Genomic DNA, 20,207 nt, shown 5'->3' on the forward strand with positions numbered 1-20,207 from the left:
CGAGGAAGCGATCGGTAAGGGGTTGGCATTGAAGCCTATCGGTTGGGCGAGTGTTGTGGAAGTACCATGACACAAGGAAGCGATCGGTAAGCGGATGGCATGGAAGCCTATCGGTTGGGCGAGTAGCATGGGAGTACCATGACACGAGGAAGCGATCGATAAGTCACAAGTTGTGAGACTCATGCGTGAGTAGGTTTCATTAGTGGAACCTCATAAGCAAAGAATGTAAGAAAGAAAGATCAAAATGACACGGGAGGCGCACAAGTAAGAAAATAAAGTTGGCATCAGGAATGCATGTTGAGTTAGGTTGGCCTTGGTTAAGAGTAACCTTAGCGCCGCACAGATCGTATTCCGCTGCGTAGAAAGTAGGCATGTGACAATTGGTATCACAAGTTGGTCATGCGTAGGCCCAAAATTGTTCTTATCTCTCCCACTCACTCATATAAAGTATGAAAGCAATCATCATCATCATCATCATCATCATCATCTTAATCATATCCATCAAACTCATCACCTCACGCGTTGTTTCCTTTTTGTTCTTCATTTCCTTTACTTCTCTTGTGGATAAACTTTCCTCTCTGTTTCTTTACCTCTATCACTACGATCACACAAGATCCTTACACATTAGTGTTTTTTTTTTCTCTACTCTCACTAATCAATTCGTAGAAATGCAAGACATGGTCACAAACTCACGAACTTTCCTATAAACATGTGCTTTCAGATATCCAAAATCCAAATGCAATAAAAAATAATCCTGCTTTTTGTACCCTAATTATAATATAGCCCCTCCTTCAATAGAGATCGACTTGGTCCTAAAAGTGCAATATGGTCGGTCAGTCCGTCAGTCCCCTCCCTAACACATATTTACACATGTAGACTGCACACGAATTGGACACTAATATTGATACACATAGCAACAATCTCATGATTACACACACAGACATAGAATAGAGCACTGAAAGCATAGAGTCGGTGACAGACCCCATCTCCCACCAATTGCTTTGTTCCGCGTTTCAATCAATATTTCCTTGTCCGCTTCCTTCTTGTCTAAGCCACCAGAGCAAAATCCCACCATAATCAACATTAACAAATCAGTCCAACCCTTTTCTACCGCATGCTGAACTGTCCTCCACGCTCCTCTTACTCTATATATCTCATGGCTTTCTCATCCACTTCAATACTACAAACCCTTTGTGGATTTTGATCACCTAAATATCAATATGGCTTTTCTTCTCGGCTCATTCCTCTTCCTTCTAGTCTCTTCTGCTGGTGCCTGTGATCGGTGTGTGCATCAGACCAAGGCAGCTTACTTCTCTAAAGCCCCTGCACTTTCTTGTAAGTCTGATCATTATGTTCTTGAATTTCCTACCCTTTATGAAGTTTGGAATTTTGATTGAGACCCTGTTGGTATTTTTGAGATTGATGAAATGGATTGTCTTTGTTTTGTGGACGCAATGCAATGTAGCCGGGGCTTGTGGGTATGGGTCTTTAGCTTTGGGACTTAGTGGTGGACACCTTGCTGCTGCTGTGCCTACAATTTATAAAGATGGAGCTGGTTGTGGTTCATGCTTTCAGGTAATGAACAACACAATCCACCTTCCAAGTTTTCTTTCTTGATTGGTTGGAAATTGAAATTTAATTTCTTTACTGAATTTGTTCACTGATATTTCTATGTCATGCACTTGCAGATAAGATGTAAGAATGCAACACTATGCACAAGACAAGGGACTAGAGTGATCACAAGTGATCTCAATCGCAATAACCAAACAGATTTTGTTCTCAGCAGCAGAGCTTTCATGGCCATGGCTCAAAAGGGTTTTAGCCAGGCCATTTTGAAACATGGAATTGTGGATGTGGAGTATAGAAGGTAAGCATATCCAATACTTTTAGTTAGTAATTTAATTATGTTCTTACTCAACTAAGAATATTAATCACAGAGTCAACAACTAGATACTAGATCAAGATATTTTTGCAAAAATAATTAATTCATTGAGTTGTGGACCAATTTTTTTTTAATGATAGGTCCAGGAGACAAAAAACACAGGCACAATAATGTTTATAACGGTCTAAAATGCATCACAAAAAGAAACTTATTAATTGAATTTTGATCTTATTGTCTGTGTTGATGGAATAGGGTGCCATGTGAATACAAGAACCAAAACTTAGCCTTGCGTGTGGAAGAATCAAGCCAGAAGCCACATTACTTAGCAGTCAAAGTTTTATGCCAAGGTGGTCAGACAGAGATAGTAGCCATTGATGTAGCTCAGGTTAGCCACATTAATCATAAATTGCGACCAAAATTTAAATTATTTGACTGATTAAAAATAAAGACTTCAATTGTGTCTGGTTTCTTTCATAGGTTGGTTCTGCTAATTGGAGTTTCCTGAATCGAAATCACGGTGCAGTATGGGACACCAGTAGGGTTCCGGCTGGAGCGTTGCAATTCCGATTTGTGGTGACGGGCGGGTTTGATGGGAAGACGGTTTGGGCAAAGAATGTACTTCCTGCTGACTGGAAACCTGGGATGGTATATGACACAAAGGTTCAAATCAGTGATATTGCTCAAGAGGGTTGCACTCCTTGTGATGATGGGATCTGGAAGTGAGAGCCTGGATACAAATACACAAAGGTTCAACAAAGGATCAAATCAGATGTCACCATACATTACGAAATAGGAGTTAATAGTACTCTTTTAACTTAAAAGGTGTAACATGTAAACTAATTTTCGTGTTATAAGCAATGAACTTTTGTAGTTGAGCCTCAGTAGTTAAATGTGTTTATGTTTTATTCACTGTTAACTCGAATTTAAATAATCTTAACCGTTTTGGGTAGACTAGTAGACTAGAAGACTCAGTTACTCCTTTTGTAACGCGAGCAAATTCTTTAATTCTCAATGTTATCGATCAAAGTCTCCAGTTCCATGCAATTCATTTCTCACCGTAAAATTACAGAGCGTCGTTGAGAACTCCATCACGACTTATTAAACTCAAATCGTGATGAAATCAGGATTGAAACCCTAAATCTCCTTTAGGAAGCAAATTTTGCTCCTTACCTTTAGTGCACCACCCTCATCCCCACCCACTCATGCGTGTCCTTTTAACTTAACTACTATTATCATAGATAACTCAATAATAATTTATTATAATTTTTAACAACGAAATAATAAATCATAGCATATCTCTCCCCAAATAGGTAGAGCCCAACATTTAGGGTTAGGAACGAAGTTTGCTGACATTGAGGATTTCTTAAACAAGGTCTCGACCAAAAAAAAGGAAAAAAAGAGGATAAGGAGTTTGATTATATATATTCTATTGAATATTCAATACAAATCCTTATTAGAAAAAGTTTATCCCATAGCAGATCCGTGGTTTTGGAAAAAAAAAATAGAGCTAAGGCAATATAAGAAAAAGGTTTCCAGTAGTTTGCCAATATATGATGTGAAGAATTGGAACAAAGTGGGTATTACAAGTACATATTCAAGCCAAGCTCCTAGTTAAAATAAAATTGTAACAAAAAAATTATAACACCTTGAGTTAACCATAAATAAAGTGGTTATGTTAAAAATACACGTGTCATTCATAGAGGTGGGTGGGGATGAGAGTGGAGAACTAAGAGTAATATTCTAAATATCCCGATATATCCCCAATATTAAGAAAACGATACGATAAGTTGCTTATCGGTCTATTATATCGGTCAATCCTAAAAATTAAGTCAAATAGTGATATATCGGGTCAAACCGAGTTTGACCTGATATATCGGTGTTTTTTTTTAAACCACGTTATTTTGAAAAAATAATTTAAAAAAATGAAAGTTTCGTCGATAACATTCGATGACGAGAGAGTTTATGATAAATTATCACCTCTATTTTTATTAATTAATACTCTTTATGTATTTTAATTGTCAAAACAATCAAAAAAAATTTATGAAGTTTATTTAGTACATTTACTTCTATAAGTTTTAATTTTTCAAGTTTATTTGGTATATTTTGATGTATATGTTTATAAATACATTAAATTTAATTAAAATTTAACAAAAACGATAAATCCGATATATCTCGATATATCCCCGTTATATCTTTATTTTACAAAACTGATACGATGCCGATAACCGCTATTTAGACCATTGACTAAGAGCATCTCCAACAGTTTTTCCATATTTTCTCCAAAATAGAGAAGTAAATTTCAAAATCTCCAAAATTTTCATGCTCAAACTCCAACAATTTTTCTTATTTTGCAGATTTCTCATTTATTACAATAAGAAAAATATTCAATTTTATCATTAATTATTACCATAAAGTATCATATATTCTTATATTGTTAGCTTACAATAAATTCTTCATATTTTTGATTGGTTGTAATCTAAGTTTGAATTGTTAGAGAAAATGTAGCATTTAATATTTGGTTATGCAAATTTTTTTGCCAAATCTTGTAAATATGGAGAATCATCTCTCATCTTTCATCTATTTCTCTAATTTAGAGAATGAGATGAAGAAGCTGTTGGAGTGAAAATTTGGCAATTTTTCTTCAAAATGCATAATCTGTTGGAGATGCTCTAAGAGTGGGGAGCAAATTTGTCCCTATCACTTAACTATAATTATCTTCTCAAAAATAAAAATGGTTGGTAATAATAAATTTCTAATTTTTAATTCAATTGATCCTCTCTCCCTTTTGTCTTTTATGGCAGTATCACCCTTAATGGTTCCTCGAGTATCATCTCATTCACACCACCACAAGTCGATGACTAACTATTCAAGAATTAGTGTTGATTTTCAAATGGACAAATTCTCTAGTGGTATTGGAATTGCTTGAATTGGGTTCAAGCTTCCTTACGGTGGTCGTGGATTTTCGGTTAGAGCTCTTAAATCGAATCAATAAAACCGAGTCCACCTCTAAGATATTATATGGTAACGGGGCTTTTCAGGTAAGGAGGTTTTTATCTTAGCTTAAGGTACGGATTTTTATTTTTGACCAAGCTTTCAATCGAGTTTTCAAATCTCCACCGTCCAATATGTAGGTTATAACGTATAGATCATCTCCACAAAATGTCAGCCAATTTCATCACCGTTAAAGTACTCATAACTTCGATTTTCTACTTAAAATATGAACGGTTCAGGTTTGGCAAATTTAATACGTCCATTGGTTTTGATTTGTTCGATACCTTAACGATCATGAAAAATCGGCTGAAATTTTGTGGAGATGATCTATACGTTGTAACCTAGATATTGGACAGTGACGATGTGAAAACTCGATCGAAAAGTTAATAAAAAATAAAAATTCATACCTTAGTTTAATGTACGGAACTCCGCACGTGAAAAACTCCTTATATGTTAAATTATCTATATTGATTCAAAAGGTTAGCTATCTTTTCGTTTGAAGCTCGATCATGTGGCAATTGGAAAAAATTGGGTACGTAGACTGTAAAGAGCACCACACGTCATTCAGACCCATCCCCTGTCTCATTCAATAAAGTGCCCATCTTCCTTCTTGTCTACTAAAGAGAGGTAATGTGACTAGAGGAACACATCGCTGTTGAATTTGAATGTTAACTTCAACTATTTCGATGGGTCCGCAATGCATGAAGAGGACTAGAAAGTAAGAGACATCATGAAGATTACCATCCGATCCCCACTGACTTGGAATAAGAATAACAAGTTCATTTTGAACTTTGAATACATTGGTATATATAGAGCATGGACTTAAAAGAATAGGCCTACCCTCTTTCTCGATCCCTCTTGTAGCTTGGGGGTCTTAGGCATTGATCGCAAGACGTAATCTCTCTTCGAAATATCGTCGATATATCGCTGATATTTCGAATCCGATACGATAAGAGCATATCGGTCAACGCAAAAATGATGGTCAATGGTCAAATATCGGTCAAACTTTGATTTTTTTTTTTCAATTTTTGTTTAATTTTTTAATATTTATTTCCTCTTTTTTTTTTTTGAAAAACTTATATATTTTTTTTTTCATTTTTTCATATATATTTTTAATTTATATAAAATTTAAATATATATGATGAATTTCAAGTCTAAATAATCATTCTTAAATACCTATTTTTATTATTAGATGTCGTTCGTGTACTTTAATTGTCATTAAATCAAGTATTTATTTTCTTTAGTTTACTTAGTACCGTTTTTTTAGTTTATTTGGTACATATTGAAGTATAACTTTATAAATTTTATTGAAAATAAGCAAATCCGATAAAACCGATATATCCCCCGATATATCGTTTTACCTCTCGACCGATACGATGCCAAAAACGATATTTAGACCATTGGACGTAATGACGTTCACAACACTCGACCACATATCAAGGTGGTAAATATATTATATAAATTATATATATATAATAGCAACAAATTGAAGTTGGAGAATTAACTAGGTACGTGACTTGCTCACTATTATTATAAATGCACAATGATAAGTGAAATCCACTCTTTGTATGTGATTTGTACATATGTCTGCGTTACTTGGTTGCATGTTGTAAAATGAAAAACAAAAATATCAAATTATAAATGTGGTAATTTTACGTAAAATGAGTATTGGTAAAAGAGCAGGTAAAATGATCGCATGGTAATTAACAATTACTAGAACTGTCCTAGTAAAATGAATAGGTTCCTATAGTTTCATTGGTAGCAACTACAATGGAAACAGAACAAGGGAATAAAAGCGAAATTCAACAGAGCATTGAATTCAACACAGGCTAGCTATACGGTGGGGAACAGTACTGAAGAGGCTGTATAGAATTGAAGTTTGATTGATAAACATGTCGTCGTGATGAGGATTCCGGGCAGATGTATAATCATTGCATCCGCCGTCTGGTATTTACAGACCGGCCACTCCTCCTTCAACTCTTCAAGGTCTTCTTCAATCATCTCCTACCATCTCTTTCAATCTGCAAATCTCATAAAAACCAGTTATTCTTGCATTCATGCACTTCACTGCACTGTGCTCTACATTGAGTTAAGACGAATGACTACTGTACGTTATGAACCCGACCGTACTCGTATCCCTTATGACAGCAGAGTAAGATGAGTCACTGCAACACAAAACATGATTTCCGACCCTGAAAATGGTTGAAAAAAACCCTGATTTGGCCGCTAATATTCTTTCTGACCAAATAAATTTGGTCGAACTCGGTCGGTACTACCCCGGTCACAAATGCTCTTTTCCGACCATTTTGGTCGGAAATAATAGCCATTTACGATCAAAGTTACGGTCGGAAACTTTGTCGTAAATGTCACTTTTTCCAACAAAAAAACCCTCGTCGGAAAATGGTTAGGAATAATATCATTTCCGATAAAGTATTTCCGACCATACCACTGTCATAATATTTATTTTTGACCATTTGGTTCCATCCTGTGTTTTGTCGGAAGTTCTTTTTTCCACTGATTATTTCCGACCACAGTTTTATCGACCAACGTTGTCATAACTCTATTGATTGTATGGATTTCTTATTTTTCAATTACAATTAATTTTAATTATTATATTGAATAAATATATTTCAAACAAAGTAAAAAAGAAAATAAATGCACATTGAAGATTTAGACAAATGAAATTTCATTCATAACAAATTATCCATAACATCCTTACTAGTACAAATAATATAAGATATCATCCTTACCATCCATAACAGTAGAAATAGTGAAGAGATATGAGAAAACAAGAACAAATAGTTTAGTCACTTAGAGGCTATATTGCCTCATATAGATATTTCTAGATAACTAAAAAGGTGAGAAGTAGATAGATAAGGTGTCCGACAGCTACCAACTCCTAATCAAGGTGCACATTCTTTTTCAGCATCTCCATCAGTAAGTGAAATGATTGTTGCATTTGGAGGTGAACTTGAAGAAGCACCCTGTAACACATAAACCCATTATGTTAAGTACAAAATTCATAGCAATGGTTATTTAAGCTTATTTAACTCGTGACAACATAAGACATACTAAAGATTAGAAATTAATAGGATTCTAGTTCAATAAGATTGTAATAGGGTAGCACAGTAGATCTAAACAAATTTCAAAGGTTCACAATCAAAAGTTTAAATCAGAAATAGCTACAGATCCAATCCAATATCACTAATCTGAAACAACACCAATAATTCAACAATGTAATCAGCTACAATATACTAATCGAGTAGCTATAAAATTACTAAATTACAGTAAACCACAACAAAATTTACAACACACAAACTTCAATTAACACAACAAAAGGTCTAAAATCTACTAAGCATACAAATCTACTAAGCTACTGAAACCAAATTAGTAAATGGATCTGAGCTGTTTGCTTCAATGTCACATACAAATTTCACATGAGATATGAAGCCATGAGAAAACCCAAGGGTGTATCACATGACATATTTGTTGTAGTTCAACCTCAGTACCACTCATGGCTTTAGATATATGGTAACAATTTACTAAAAAAAAGATCTGTGTACATAAATAACAGATTTCCCTATCAGGAAGCATTCCAGTGACAAAGATTAAGTCAGAAAATGGGTAATGTTTACCTTGTTCCTTACTGATTGACACCTTCATTTTTAAACAACTATTACATAATCAACAAGCCATTGTCCTTGCACATCAGCCTCCTTTGAACTTATCTTACTTGACTAAAAATAACAATTAATGGAATGTTATCAAACTAAAGATATAACTAAGCTTGCTGACTTCCAAGAGGAAAAATATTTATCTACATAGACCAGTTTAACATTTGAATGTAATTTTGAATAAAATCAAGGACCCTTGATGATTCATTTCAGGCACACATACCTGAACTCTATTCTTATCTCCTATTTCATCCTTCAGTTTTATATTTTCTTCCTTAGACGGTGTAGTCTTCACAACATCATAATGTATCTGAAAGAAATTCTTGTGTAAGGTCTTCTCCAGAATATAACAGCCGATATATTATCAAGATCTGACCAAAAGAATAATTATGTTACCTTGCATTTTGGTAAAGAAGAAGAAGAAAAATTAATCTTGCCTAAACTAACCAATTTGCCTATCATCCAGTTACTCGGCAAATGCTTTGCATGTTCATAGTTGTCAAACTACAATACACATGAATAGGAACATGCTAACATAGGCACCATCATGAAGAAGCAAAGAGCATATAAAGGTAGCAGCTCCGCAAACTATTCCCATATAAATGGAGGCCAAGTAACCGACTCGGTCAGTTGAAGACGAATCTTCCATTGGTCAGCTGAAGATCCATTGCTTAAGACATTCCTATCATATATATTCCATTTTGTTTTGCTGCTACCTAGATCACATTAGTAATCAAATTAAGAACCATCCCTCCCTACAAGGAATCAAAACCATATGGTACCAATAAGACGAGGACATAGAAGAATAAACTATTTGCTATTAATATTGAATGAAGATATCCGTTGAAATAATAGTAAGGACATGTTATATCTATTAACATCTGTTCAAATCATTCATTGACTTTTGTTTAGGTTCTTAGAGAACTTGTTACTTGAATTTTTAAAAGCAATAAAAGATTTGCGTAAAACTAAAGAAAACAAAAGACCAAACAAACAAACTCATGCAAATTGTAATGCCTATGATGTTAGTGAATCTCCTGATAAGTATAATACACAGAATCAAGAACCAAAGGTCAAAGTAAGTTTGAACTACAAATTACCTGTCCTGAGAAGCACCAGAACAGACGCACCGTAGGCAACCGAGAAGTTGGTAATGCAGCATAATTGTCTTCATTATGGTTCATTTCCTAAAATAATTCTTATACCACTTTAATTTATATAGGGATTCCATGCAACTAAGAAACTAAGAGAGACTGGGTATCTCTGGCACATAGGTGTTTCAATCATCATAATAGGCAAAGATACAAGCCAATATGGTAATTATGTGTCAAAGGAACTGGTCAATAGATCAAAATGTCTATATCTGTGAACATCAACATGATCTAGAACTTGATCACACAAACACATTTGACATTTCGTTCCCATAATTAATCATATTCTTATCAAAACGCTTCCCATGGAACAGACAAACAAACCTTCAAAGCCTCTATAACACCCATATTCTACAAAGAGACTTCTAAGAAATGTGTAATTATAGGCTCATCAACAATTACCGTATTGCACAACAACTTGATCAAAGCCATGGGCTTGTGCTTCATACCCCTCTGGTTATTATCAACTACATCAAATCCAAACCAACCAACTAAAAGTCTAAAACCCAATTCCCAAAACTTAATATTCAATTGAAAAATTACATGTACTAAGCCATAGAAAACACAATACCTTTTGCGAGCACGAGTAGGGAAGAGATTGACGAGTTCGTAAAGTGACATGTCAAGGAGAGCATCGAGATCGACGACTCTGAAACCAAAGTCTTGAATGTTATCTTCTTCAGGTTGCCGCAGGTTAAAAGTTGGCCATGATCGGGACAGTTTGAGAGTCAGTTCAGTTTTTTTTTTCTAAGAATAGAGAGTTCGTTTAGTTGTTGAAGACGTGAAGGGTGAGTTGGATAACAAAAGACCTAAATCAGATTTGGAATAAAACTGAACTAGTGAAGCGAAGATGAAGTTCCCAAGTTTCGAAATTGAGGAGCGTCGTTGCGTCTGGAAGTGGGGAAGTTACGAAGAAGAGGAAGGAAGGAAGAAATGGTTAGTCTCTGTAGTAGAGTGAGGGAGAGAGAGAGAGATGAACTACCGAGTGTCGTGGCTTGTGTGCGATGCGTTTCAGGGAGCATTCCTTGATTCTGGGTCATGTGCCCGCCACATGAAAATGTATTTTGTTTTCTGTAGTAAAGTAATTTCTCAATCGATTATTATCTATTTTCTATTTTTTGTTTTTACCATGATCTCTATACATTATAATTTTTTTATCTGTTTGAGTATTTAATAAAAAAAGAGCAATTACGGAAAAAGAGACTTGATAGTTTCATATGGGAAATTTCCTTAACTAAAAGAGATAGAAAACATAACTTCAAATTTTTTATTTTAGATTTTTTTTAAATGGACCTTAATTTATACCGCTCGATCACATAATTGTCACTAATTTGAGAAAATGCTTAAAATTTTAGTGTCCTAAAACAAATTGGACACTGATAAAGAAAAAATTGGTCATTAATTGATAATGAATGAGCGAGAGAACAAGAATTTTTTTTTCATCTACAATAGCATCCATTTGGCAAGGTTGGAGTTTGAATATCGACAGCGTCGGGAAAGTATGACAAAATTAGAGATGCAAACTAATGTGCATTGTAACGTGGATGACTATTGGTGTGCACATAAAAAACGAGGATAATGTATTGGCAAGAATGTTAGACCACAAAGAAGCTATCATATATATCTCATTTAATTTGAGTTGTATATCTTTGTTGGTAATTTGTGTGCTTTGGGAGTCCCTTTTTTTGTACACTAATAATTTTTTTGTAGCATGGGTTTAAGCATTATGCCCCCACGTTACAATTATTTTAGTAAATTTAATAAATAAAAAGCAGGTGTGGGGCTCAGCCTCTCAGTGAGACTAAGTTTCACATCCCATTAAATAATAATAATATTAATAATATCATATATCGAATATGAGCAAACAATCTACTCTTTATTTGTTTATTGAAATAAAACTTTTTGATTAATTATATTATGTCATGTGACCATCTTTCGTTAAATTAAAAAAAAATCACATAAGAAATAATTACGCAGTTTTTTAGACGACTATTAGAAATGTATTTTTTTTTCTAAAGACTTTCTGACCAAACAAAATATCATAAAAAATGACTGCATTTTTTCTGACAACTTTCCAATTAAACATAAACCTAGTCGTAATTATTTATTTCCGACCAAATTTATGACGGATTAGCAACTGGTCGGAAATAAAATCCGACCAAAAATTTTATTTCCGACGGACAAGTATATATGGTCAGAAATATCATTATTACCGACCAAAAAAGACTTTAGTCGTAAATCCATGGTCGGAAAAGGGTGTCATTGTTGTAGTGAGTGTTGCAGGTTGTAACCCTAACACACAAGACACAAGAAGCTAGTTAGGGTAAGAAAATTCTCAGATTTTAAACTTTTAATGCTAAGGCACCATATATTTTAGAAATATGCACAAGTAAACTATGTCAATCCAATGTTAAGAAAAAGGGCTATCATTCTGACCAGTTTATCGATCTATGACCTCGTACAGAATAGGAGGTCTGGTTCATCCTTGCAATTATTCTGCTCAGCTTGTGGAGATTCATTACATTAGTGCCTTGACAAACAAGCTAAAATGTCTAATATGTAGATAATTAAGATATAGAGCTTTTGATTCATTTGGTATTCTACGTATAACGCCTATTATATAGTTATATACGATCGATGGGGATGATCTATTTGCAAATCACAAGAGGCAGGAACACCCCAAGAAAAAGGCTAGGGAAAGGAGAGTCTGCCTATCTAATCATAAATGCTATGGACTATTCATTTCATCGATCAACAATTAATTAAAAGATGACGCAAAAAGAATGAATTAATTAAGAGTTATACGAATGTGAATAAATTACCGAGCTACTACTTCACATCGGTAAACCTATGAGTTCTTTTTGTATTATCAATTTTTTGAAAGGATAAAATAATTGTTTTTGTTAATGTTCGTATCTTTGGTATCTTACTCATTGTTATGATCCGGTGTAGAAGTATAGAATTGTGATCAATGACGCCGGAGATCGAGGGGTGCAAATCGTGCAATTGTGTTTGTCCGACAAAAGAGTTATAGGGTTCACTCCCCATCCCCATCACCTACTGAAGTTGGCTCTTGGAGGACTGCAAGAAAAAGTGAAAACTCTGGCAAACAAAATAAGTGGCGACCCTTTTGGCTCCAGGTCTCCAACTTCCTGCAAGAATAAGAACCCACGCGGCCTAAGACAAAAGTAGGCGGAATGGGAGCCGTGAAAGGAAAGTAATTTCATGAATGAATGTAAGTTGATTCTCGATGTCCATTTAGGGCACGACACTAACAAAATATGGGTCATTTACTACACACATTTTACTTATTACACACATTGTACGACACATTTAATGTCAGTTGCAAAAAAAAATCATTCACGACAAATATTTTATATGTCGTAAAAAGTACGTAGTCATTTACAACCTACATTTAATTGTGTCGTTAAATATAGTCATTCACAACATATATTTTATGTATGTCGTTAATGTACTGAGTCATTCGTGACTATAATTTATGTGTGTCATAAATTTGATTTATATTAATGAATTTGCACAAATTTGTGTCGTAAATGTGTCTCTTATACTTTAAAAAAAAACTGATTTAAATTAAATTAAGGGTGGTTCTATTTACACCTCCCACCTTACTATTTATACCTCCAATATTTTTTATAAAAACTCATTTTCTGTTTTACCTTCTCTCTCAAGTCTCAATACACTTTCTCACCGGGCCTTGTATTAATCAACTCATCCAAATCCCAAAAATTCTTTATTTGTCTCTCTTTAACACTAAGTATGACGATTCAAAACCTCTATTATTGAGTGATTCTAGATTGAAGACGCAAGAAGGCTATGGCTATGCCAAGGTATCAATTGAAGTAAAACATGATAAAATATTAAAATATGATATCACTGTTTTTACTTGAATGCCGAAGTATAGAAAAATTGAATTATCTGCATCGTTAGAAAGTTCTTCCCCTCTTGATCATGAGTGATCTTAATATTGGGTGAATTCTGAGTTCCACATGAAAATATTAGAAATGGAATAAAAGAGGTTTCTTCCCCTTTATTTTTGTTTTTGTTAATTGGAGGATAAATGGAGAAATAAAATTGTATCTAATTATCTCAAAAGATTAAGGTGAAAGAATGCTCTCTCTATCGGCTTCCTCCCTAGCCGCCGCTAGGCAGGCAATCCGACCAAATCGTCAATTTTATTGACAAATCTCCCAAATCTCAAGGTTCTCGTCGTCTTCGGCTTGATTCTTGGCTTGCAAGTTGTGATTGGTTTTGTTGGTGGATTGAATTGGGTGTCGGGGAACCTTTATCTGCCTCCCCTCCTTGGTGGGGGTGATCTGAACAGATTGGCTCGACCTGTTGGAAGTCTAAGGGCGGTGGGAGACATCGGGATCTGGCCAGGACTTGAGGTTAGAATCGGGTGTGTCGGTTTTGATTCTGCCTATTGGGTTGGGCATTCAAGCTTCTGATGGTGGCTGGAGCAGAGCAGCGACTGGATGTCTCTCGGAGGCTTTGGTGGTTCTAATTTGGATGCCGGCGGAGGTGATGACTTTTGTCCTTTTGATAGTTTTGGTTGGATGCTAAAATCATTTGTGGTTGGTAGAGAGGTTGGTGACTTGGCGTCGAAGGGTGACAGTGCTGGTTTGCAGGCGGATTTGCCTGCTGGGGAGACTCAGATCGCGATTTGAGCCTCTGTTAGTGGTGGGCATGCTAGGGCTTATCATTTTCGCTGCTCATTGGATTGGGTTTGTCTCTCGTGATGGGTTTGGGTAGTTTGGGTGTTTATGGTCCAATATCAGACAACACTAGTCGTGGAAAAGTTCGCCTTGTCCGCTACTAATTTGGATCAATTGATTCCAGTCACATTGCTTAAAAGGCTTGGTTGCAACGATTTAATCAATTTTTCAAGTCTTACTAATTATTGAAATAATGATGTTATAAACGGTATTCATTGTAAGTGTATGTTTTTGATTTTGTATGCTTAGTTTTCTAGGTTTTGATGACTAAATGAGATGTTTTTTATTATCGACATTACGGATGAGTTAATTTTATACTCTTATTAAATTAAATCTTATTGACTTTCCAAAAAAAAAAATGGAGATATAAAATTATTCAAAAATTAAAAGAGGAATACATAGTAAAAGCGGATGTGCAGATAGAATCCCCTTACATTAATCCTATTTTATCAGATAAGATAAAACCTTCGAACTGCATTAATCTTGTTCTTCTCTGAGAGAGGAAAACCTTCTCGTTTTCCCATATGAAACCCTAGCCTTTTCTGGCAACGATGGTGCCGCGTCTCCGATGATGCAATTCAGCGGCAATATACCGCCGGGATCCCCTTCGCCGGTCACGAACTCATGGTGCCGAGATTGTTCAGAACGGAAGGATTTAGCTCTCCAATTGAGGATGGCTTGCTGATCGTTGGACGCACTGCTTGCCAAATCGGCCAGCTCCAATGTCGATCTCGACCTCCCCAGGTTCGTTTTCCTCCCATTCCTCTCGATCGCGCGATAATGTTTATTTGTTTTAATCGTTTTTCTATCATATATTGAGATCAATCTGCTGAACTTACCTAACAACCTTAATTGCAGGGCTTAGGTAAACTGGGTTGAATATGAATTGGTCCACCAGGAGGCCACAAATGGATTTTCCAGTACAGGTATGGAGAGCCAATCTTAACTTGTGTGGAATTGCCTTTTCTCAGTCTATTATTTGTTCATTAGAGGTTGAGTCAATGAGACTGTTAGCGTGAGGTATAGAGTGATCGGTCGATCATGATCTGATCTGAGCAATATTTGTATATAATGCTATAATCTTCATAGGATGGAGCTCTTATTCTTGATCATCAGTGTATAATCCTAGCAATTGTAACCACAATTGTATCAATCAGTATCATAAAAATTGATTCTCCAAATACCGTCTTATTGACTCTCACTAGTTTTGAAATACACAAAATACACATGGTGGGTATTGGATTAAAAGTTTTATCACTTGATCACCTAGAGCTTTACTTGAATTAAATTTTTTGAGTTTTTGAATGGAGAATGGTGATGAAGGTCCCAAAGGTTATTGAGTTCCTCCATGACGCCCTACATGGTAAAATCGGCCGTCAAGCGCGTCATTCTTTTAACTCACGGAGTCGCTAGTTATGATTTCAAGAGATTATTTTTTTTCGGCAAAAATGCCGATTTGCACCTCAAATTTGGTCATAATTGTTAATTTGCACCATGAACTTGCATTTGAGTCAATTTACCTCTTAAACTTGGTAAAAATTGCCGATTTGCACCATATCTGTTAAATTTAATGTTTTCCATCTAATTTTAAGTCACATGTCATGCATTTTAGGGGCAATATTGTCATTATATATTTATTTTTATTTAATAATGAAATAAATTAATAAAATTACTTAAGGTGAACACTTGTTACAATATTTTTTTTCGAAACATGTTATTGATTTATATATTTATTATTTTACGTGATGTTATGTTAAAAGATATTAGAAAAAATAAATAAATACATTGAAAATTAAAAATAAATGTATGTTCTGGGAGAATTACTATTATACAATTGTGTGTGTCTTAGCCTTATTAGGTTTCCTGTTAGAGATAGATTCGCATCTCTGATAATAGATTAAGACTCTGAATCCTACGAGATTGTGGTCATGAAATGCCTATATATAGGCCCCATTATCAATAATTAAACGGTTACGATTTGTTCCATTACGTCGTTATTATTCGCGTTTCGTTCCTCCTCCAACAATGTGTACATATAAATAAATATATATATATACATATACACAACACACTATATTTGAATGGGTGGGTATGTTGAATATATAATTCGAAGTATGGTTAAGTATGTAGAAAAAAGATGTAAATAAATAATTTGATTAAAAAATAATCCTCATTTTAAAGAATATTTTTATTTGTTTTTAAGAAAAATATAAATATAAAATGACAACATTACCCCTCATGTGCATGACATGTGACGCAAAATTGGATAGAAACAATTAAATTTAACGGATGGGGTACAAATCGGTAATTGTTACCAAGTTTAGGAGGTAAATTGACTCAAATATAAGTTCGGGGTGCAAATTGATAATTTTAACCAAATTTGGGATGTATTTTGACAATTTTACCTTTTTTTTTCTTAATAATGTATATTTTTCTTTTCTTTTCTTTTTTTACCCTACATGAAATTGGTTGAAGCACAAAAGCCATTATCTATCTTGAGGACCCCGAGGGATTAAACCGCTTGCTAGGCTGCAAGTTGAGGATACTACACGATGTTTAGGTAACATGAAGGTTCCTGGTCCGAGACCCAAAATTGTGACAAACATCCTCGGAAATGTACCATAGTTAAATTGCTCTTGGCCGGAAACAGTAACTAACTCGACCACAATTTTTACTTTAGAAAAAATTCTGAATATCTACGCTTTTCCCCACAGTAGATTTATTACACCTGTAATTATCTCTCGAAAAGTATCTAACAAAATCACTCACTGCCCCATAGCCAATGCTCTTCCAAAGTTTTAATTCACTAGCCCACCACCCTAAACCCTCTAACTCAGAAAATATTAAAACACTTCTCAATCTTTGATGAGATGCAGAGACTCCATGGACCTCTAAACAGCAACCATAGTTCATGATTACGTGTATTAAAGACGATTCCGACACAAACTCTGAAGGAAAGAAATGAACCGACGACACTCTATGCCATTGCCACCTCCGCCAGCATTGGACGCTCAACCTCACCGGCAGAGACACGAAACCCACAAAACATTCATTTATGAATTCCCTCCACGTGTCAGAGTGGGTTAGGAATGCTCCGAAATTGTACCACACAGACCTTTTTTTTTTTTTTTGAGAAAGCACAGTCACAGACCTCTTCCTACAGTGTCTCTTAATCTCTTGTTCTTTGGCCCTTTTGTCTTACTTGAGTTACTTCCCTCTCCTCTATCCAAGTGTGACAGAAAGGAACCACAGTATGATGTCTTCCATTTTTTTTCCTTGATAAAATTGAAAATGAAAATTTTTGTTTTGGGGTCCTACCCCTCTAGTATTATTTTTGTGTGGAGTCTGTGGCTCTATATATATAGAGAGCTGGTTCCATCTCACTTGGCCACTCTGCATCCTCCATATTTTATGAGTCACTTTTTTTCCTGTCTAAACCAACAAAAACAAATCCAAGAGCATTGGAAAAGGTTCAAGTGATTGAAATGGAACATAAGGAGGAGGTTGTGAGGTCAAGATTCAAGAGGGTTTGTGTGTTTTGTGGAAGCAATACTGGAAAGAGAGAAAGCTACAAGGCTGCTGCAATAGAATTAGGCCAAGAGCTGGTACTTATTTTTCTTTCATAGTTTGCTTCTTCTTTTTTTCTCTTATATGTGCTTGTTGTGTTGTGTCTGAGTTTGAGATATTTGAAGGTGTCAAGGAGGCTGGACCTTGTCTATGGAGGTGGAAGCATTGGACTGATGGGTCTGGTTTCACAGGCTGTGCATGATGGTGGACGCAAGGTTCTTGGGTAAGAAATCATCAAGCTTTTTTTTCTTTTTATTGGGTTACTCGTATGTTTTGTAACTCATTCCATTTTGAATCTTCTTGTTGTTCCACTTTCTGATTTAGTTTGCTGCTCATTTCATAGGATCATCCCCAGACCTCTAATGGGTGCAGAGGTAAATCCCTAGCTAGTAGCTAATCTCATTTGGGTTTTCTTCCTCTTCCCCTCATCTAGGTTCAAAGTTGGCTCCTTTTTGCAGATTTCTCACAAAATGTTTGCATGTGGTTTGCGTCTGTTCATCAGATAATAGGCGAAACAGTTGGGGAGGAGAGGTCTGTAGCCGACATGCACCAAAGGAAGGCTGAAATGGCCCGCCATTCTGATTGTTTTATAGCATTATCAGGTCCCAACTCTTGAAATTTTTCCAAGTGTGGCCCTTTATATCTGGTTCATTTCTTCCTTAAACTATTCAAATGGGGGGATGTAATCCCTTGCTTTGGTTTTTCAGGAGGGTATGGAACTTTAGAGGAGTTGCTGGAAGTGATTGCTTGGTCCCAACTTGGTATCCATAACAAACCTGTAAGAGCGCGCATTATGATACTGAGAAACCCACCACCTCACAAATTCTTTCCCTTGAAGTTTCTAACTTAAAAATAAAAAATAAAAAAAAATTGCAGGTGGGTTTGCTCAATGTTGATGGCTACTACAATTACCTCCTCATATTTATTGACAAAACCGTGGATGATGGCTTTATCAAGCCTTCCCAGCGCGCCACATCATAGTCTCTTCTCAAAATGCCAAGGAGCTTGTTGAAAAACTTGAGGTATGTGATAGAAAATGTGTTACTTTCATTTTCATTAAACACTAATATGCATGCTTGTATTATTGGTTTGAAGTTCATTTATAGCATTTAAACTGTCCTGTGATTAGAGAAAGGGTCAAAGGATCCTGACCCAATTACCATCTTGGCCTCTGATGTTTTCTTTTGCCTCTTGTTTGGTTGTGTGTGTGAATGATGACACTGCTTTGTTTTGTTTTGTTTGGGGTTAGGGGTATGTGCCAGTGCATGATGGAGCCATAGCCAAGGCAAGTTGGGAGGTTGAGCAACAAGAACAGCAGGAGAAACAACAGGTGGGGTTCAATGTTGCTCCTGCTCCTCCTGCTACTACTTTGCAGACTGAGATAGCTTTGTAAAAGAGGGAAGGAAGAAGATGAGGAGGGGATAAGGGATGAAAGAAAGTAAGTTGCAAGTTAGGGAAAAAGGTGCTTTGGGCTCTCTTTTGAGTTTTGTTTTTGCTTTGCTCTCTGATTTTGGTCATAATGACCAGACTAAAACCAGAATGGTATGACTAGCTTTGATTGACAAGTAGATAAAATGATGAAACATCTGACTGGTCCAATTGTCCAATCTTCTTTTGTATGCTTCAGTTTATTAAAAGGAAGGGTCTCTATGCTTAGTCTAGAAATATCAGTATCATTATGCTTGTAGTTTGTGATTCTGGATTTTATGTACAAAGATTATATGAAACAAGAAGCAGAGATCCAAAAAATGAAGCAGCTTTATCCTCTCTATTTGATTGCTCTAGGCATGCATGCCATTGCTGCTTGATGTTATTATTTCCCTTCTTCTTTTTTTTCTTCCCCTTTTTTGGTCTGCCAGTTTTAAGGTACTGTGGTGTTGTGTGGAGGTTTTAAGGAAGTAAACATTTTGCATCACCTTGAGGATTGAGTTTGATGAGGTCCATAGTGGAACCCTTTTTCTTAAATTTTGTTTCTTTTTTTTTTTTGTTATCATGGGTTCTTGGCCAGGATTAGGATGGGTTATGATTATGAGTGACCAAACTGTTTTTATTTAGGCTCTTTATGCTTTGCTTTCACTTCTGAATGATTAATATGCAAAAATTTGCCTTGTGCTTTTTCTGTACGTAATAGAAGTAGGTAAATAAAGATAAAAGCTGGTATCATAAAACTGCAGAAAGCATGCCACAAAAGAATGTGATTATATAGAGG

At 35.4% G+C, this 20,207-nt stretch overlaps 3 protein-coding genes across 3 annotated transcripts; 2 read left to right on the top strand and 1 right to left on the bottom strand.

Annotated features, from left to right (window-relative positions):
• The first annotated feature begins 1,175 nt into the window (after window positions 1–1,175).
• Window positions 1,176–2,798, top strand: LOC126782707 (expansin-like A2). The gene is made up of 5 exons (XM_050508005.1): window positions 1,176–1,335; window positions 1,466–1,575; window positions 1,689–1,867; window positions 2,135–2,267; window positions 2,360–2,798. Exons 1-5 carry the CDS (start codon window positions 1,221–1,223, stop codon window positions 2,603–2,605), a joined length of 783 nt encoding a protein of 260 aa, XP_050363962.1. The 5' UTR covers window positions 1,176–1,220; the 3' UTR covers window positions 2,606–2,798.
• Window positions 2,799–8,733: 5,935 nt separating this feature from the next.
• Window positions 8,734–10,533, bottom strand: LOC126784032 (uncharacterized). Its single transcript, XM_050509538.1, has 5 exons — window positions 10,270–10,533; window positions 10,101–10,165; window positions 9,648–9,734; window positions 8,777–8,857; window positions 8,734–8,742 (listed from the first exon to the last, which is right to left on the bottom strand). The coding sequence occupies exons 1-5, from the start codon at window positions 10,331–10,333 to the stop codon at window positions 8,734–8,736; spliced, it is 306 nt and encodes a 101-aa protein (XP_050365495.1). The 5' UTR covers window positions 10,334–10,533.
• A 4,383-nt stretch (window positions 10,534–14,916) lies between these two features.
• On the top strand, window positions 14,917–19,742 carry LOC126782708 (cytokinin riboside 5'-monophosphate phosphoribohydrolase LOG5). Its single transcript, XM_050508006.1, is given in 10 exon segments — window positions 14,917–15,175; window positions 15,290–15,357; window positions 17,889–18,036; window positions 18,124–18,221; window positions 18,342–18,372; window positions 18,501–18,600; window positions 18,706–18,776; window positions 18,875–18,964; window positions 18,967–19,020; window positions 19,248–19,742. Coding segments are annotated over 8 exon segments (708 nt in total). The 5' UTR covers window positions 14,917–15,175; window positions 15,290–15,357; window positions 17,889–17,916; the 3' UTR covers window positions 19,392–19,742.
• The last annotated feature ends 465 nt before the right edge of the window (window positions 19,743–20,207 follow it).

Source organism: Argentina anserina, chromosome 2, assembly GCF_933775445.1.
Source record: "Argentina anserina chromosome 2, drPotAnse1.1, whole genome shotgun sequence".
NCBI lineage: Eukaryota > Viridiplantae > Streptophyta > Magnoliopsida > Rosales > Rosaceae > Argentina > Argentina anserina.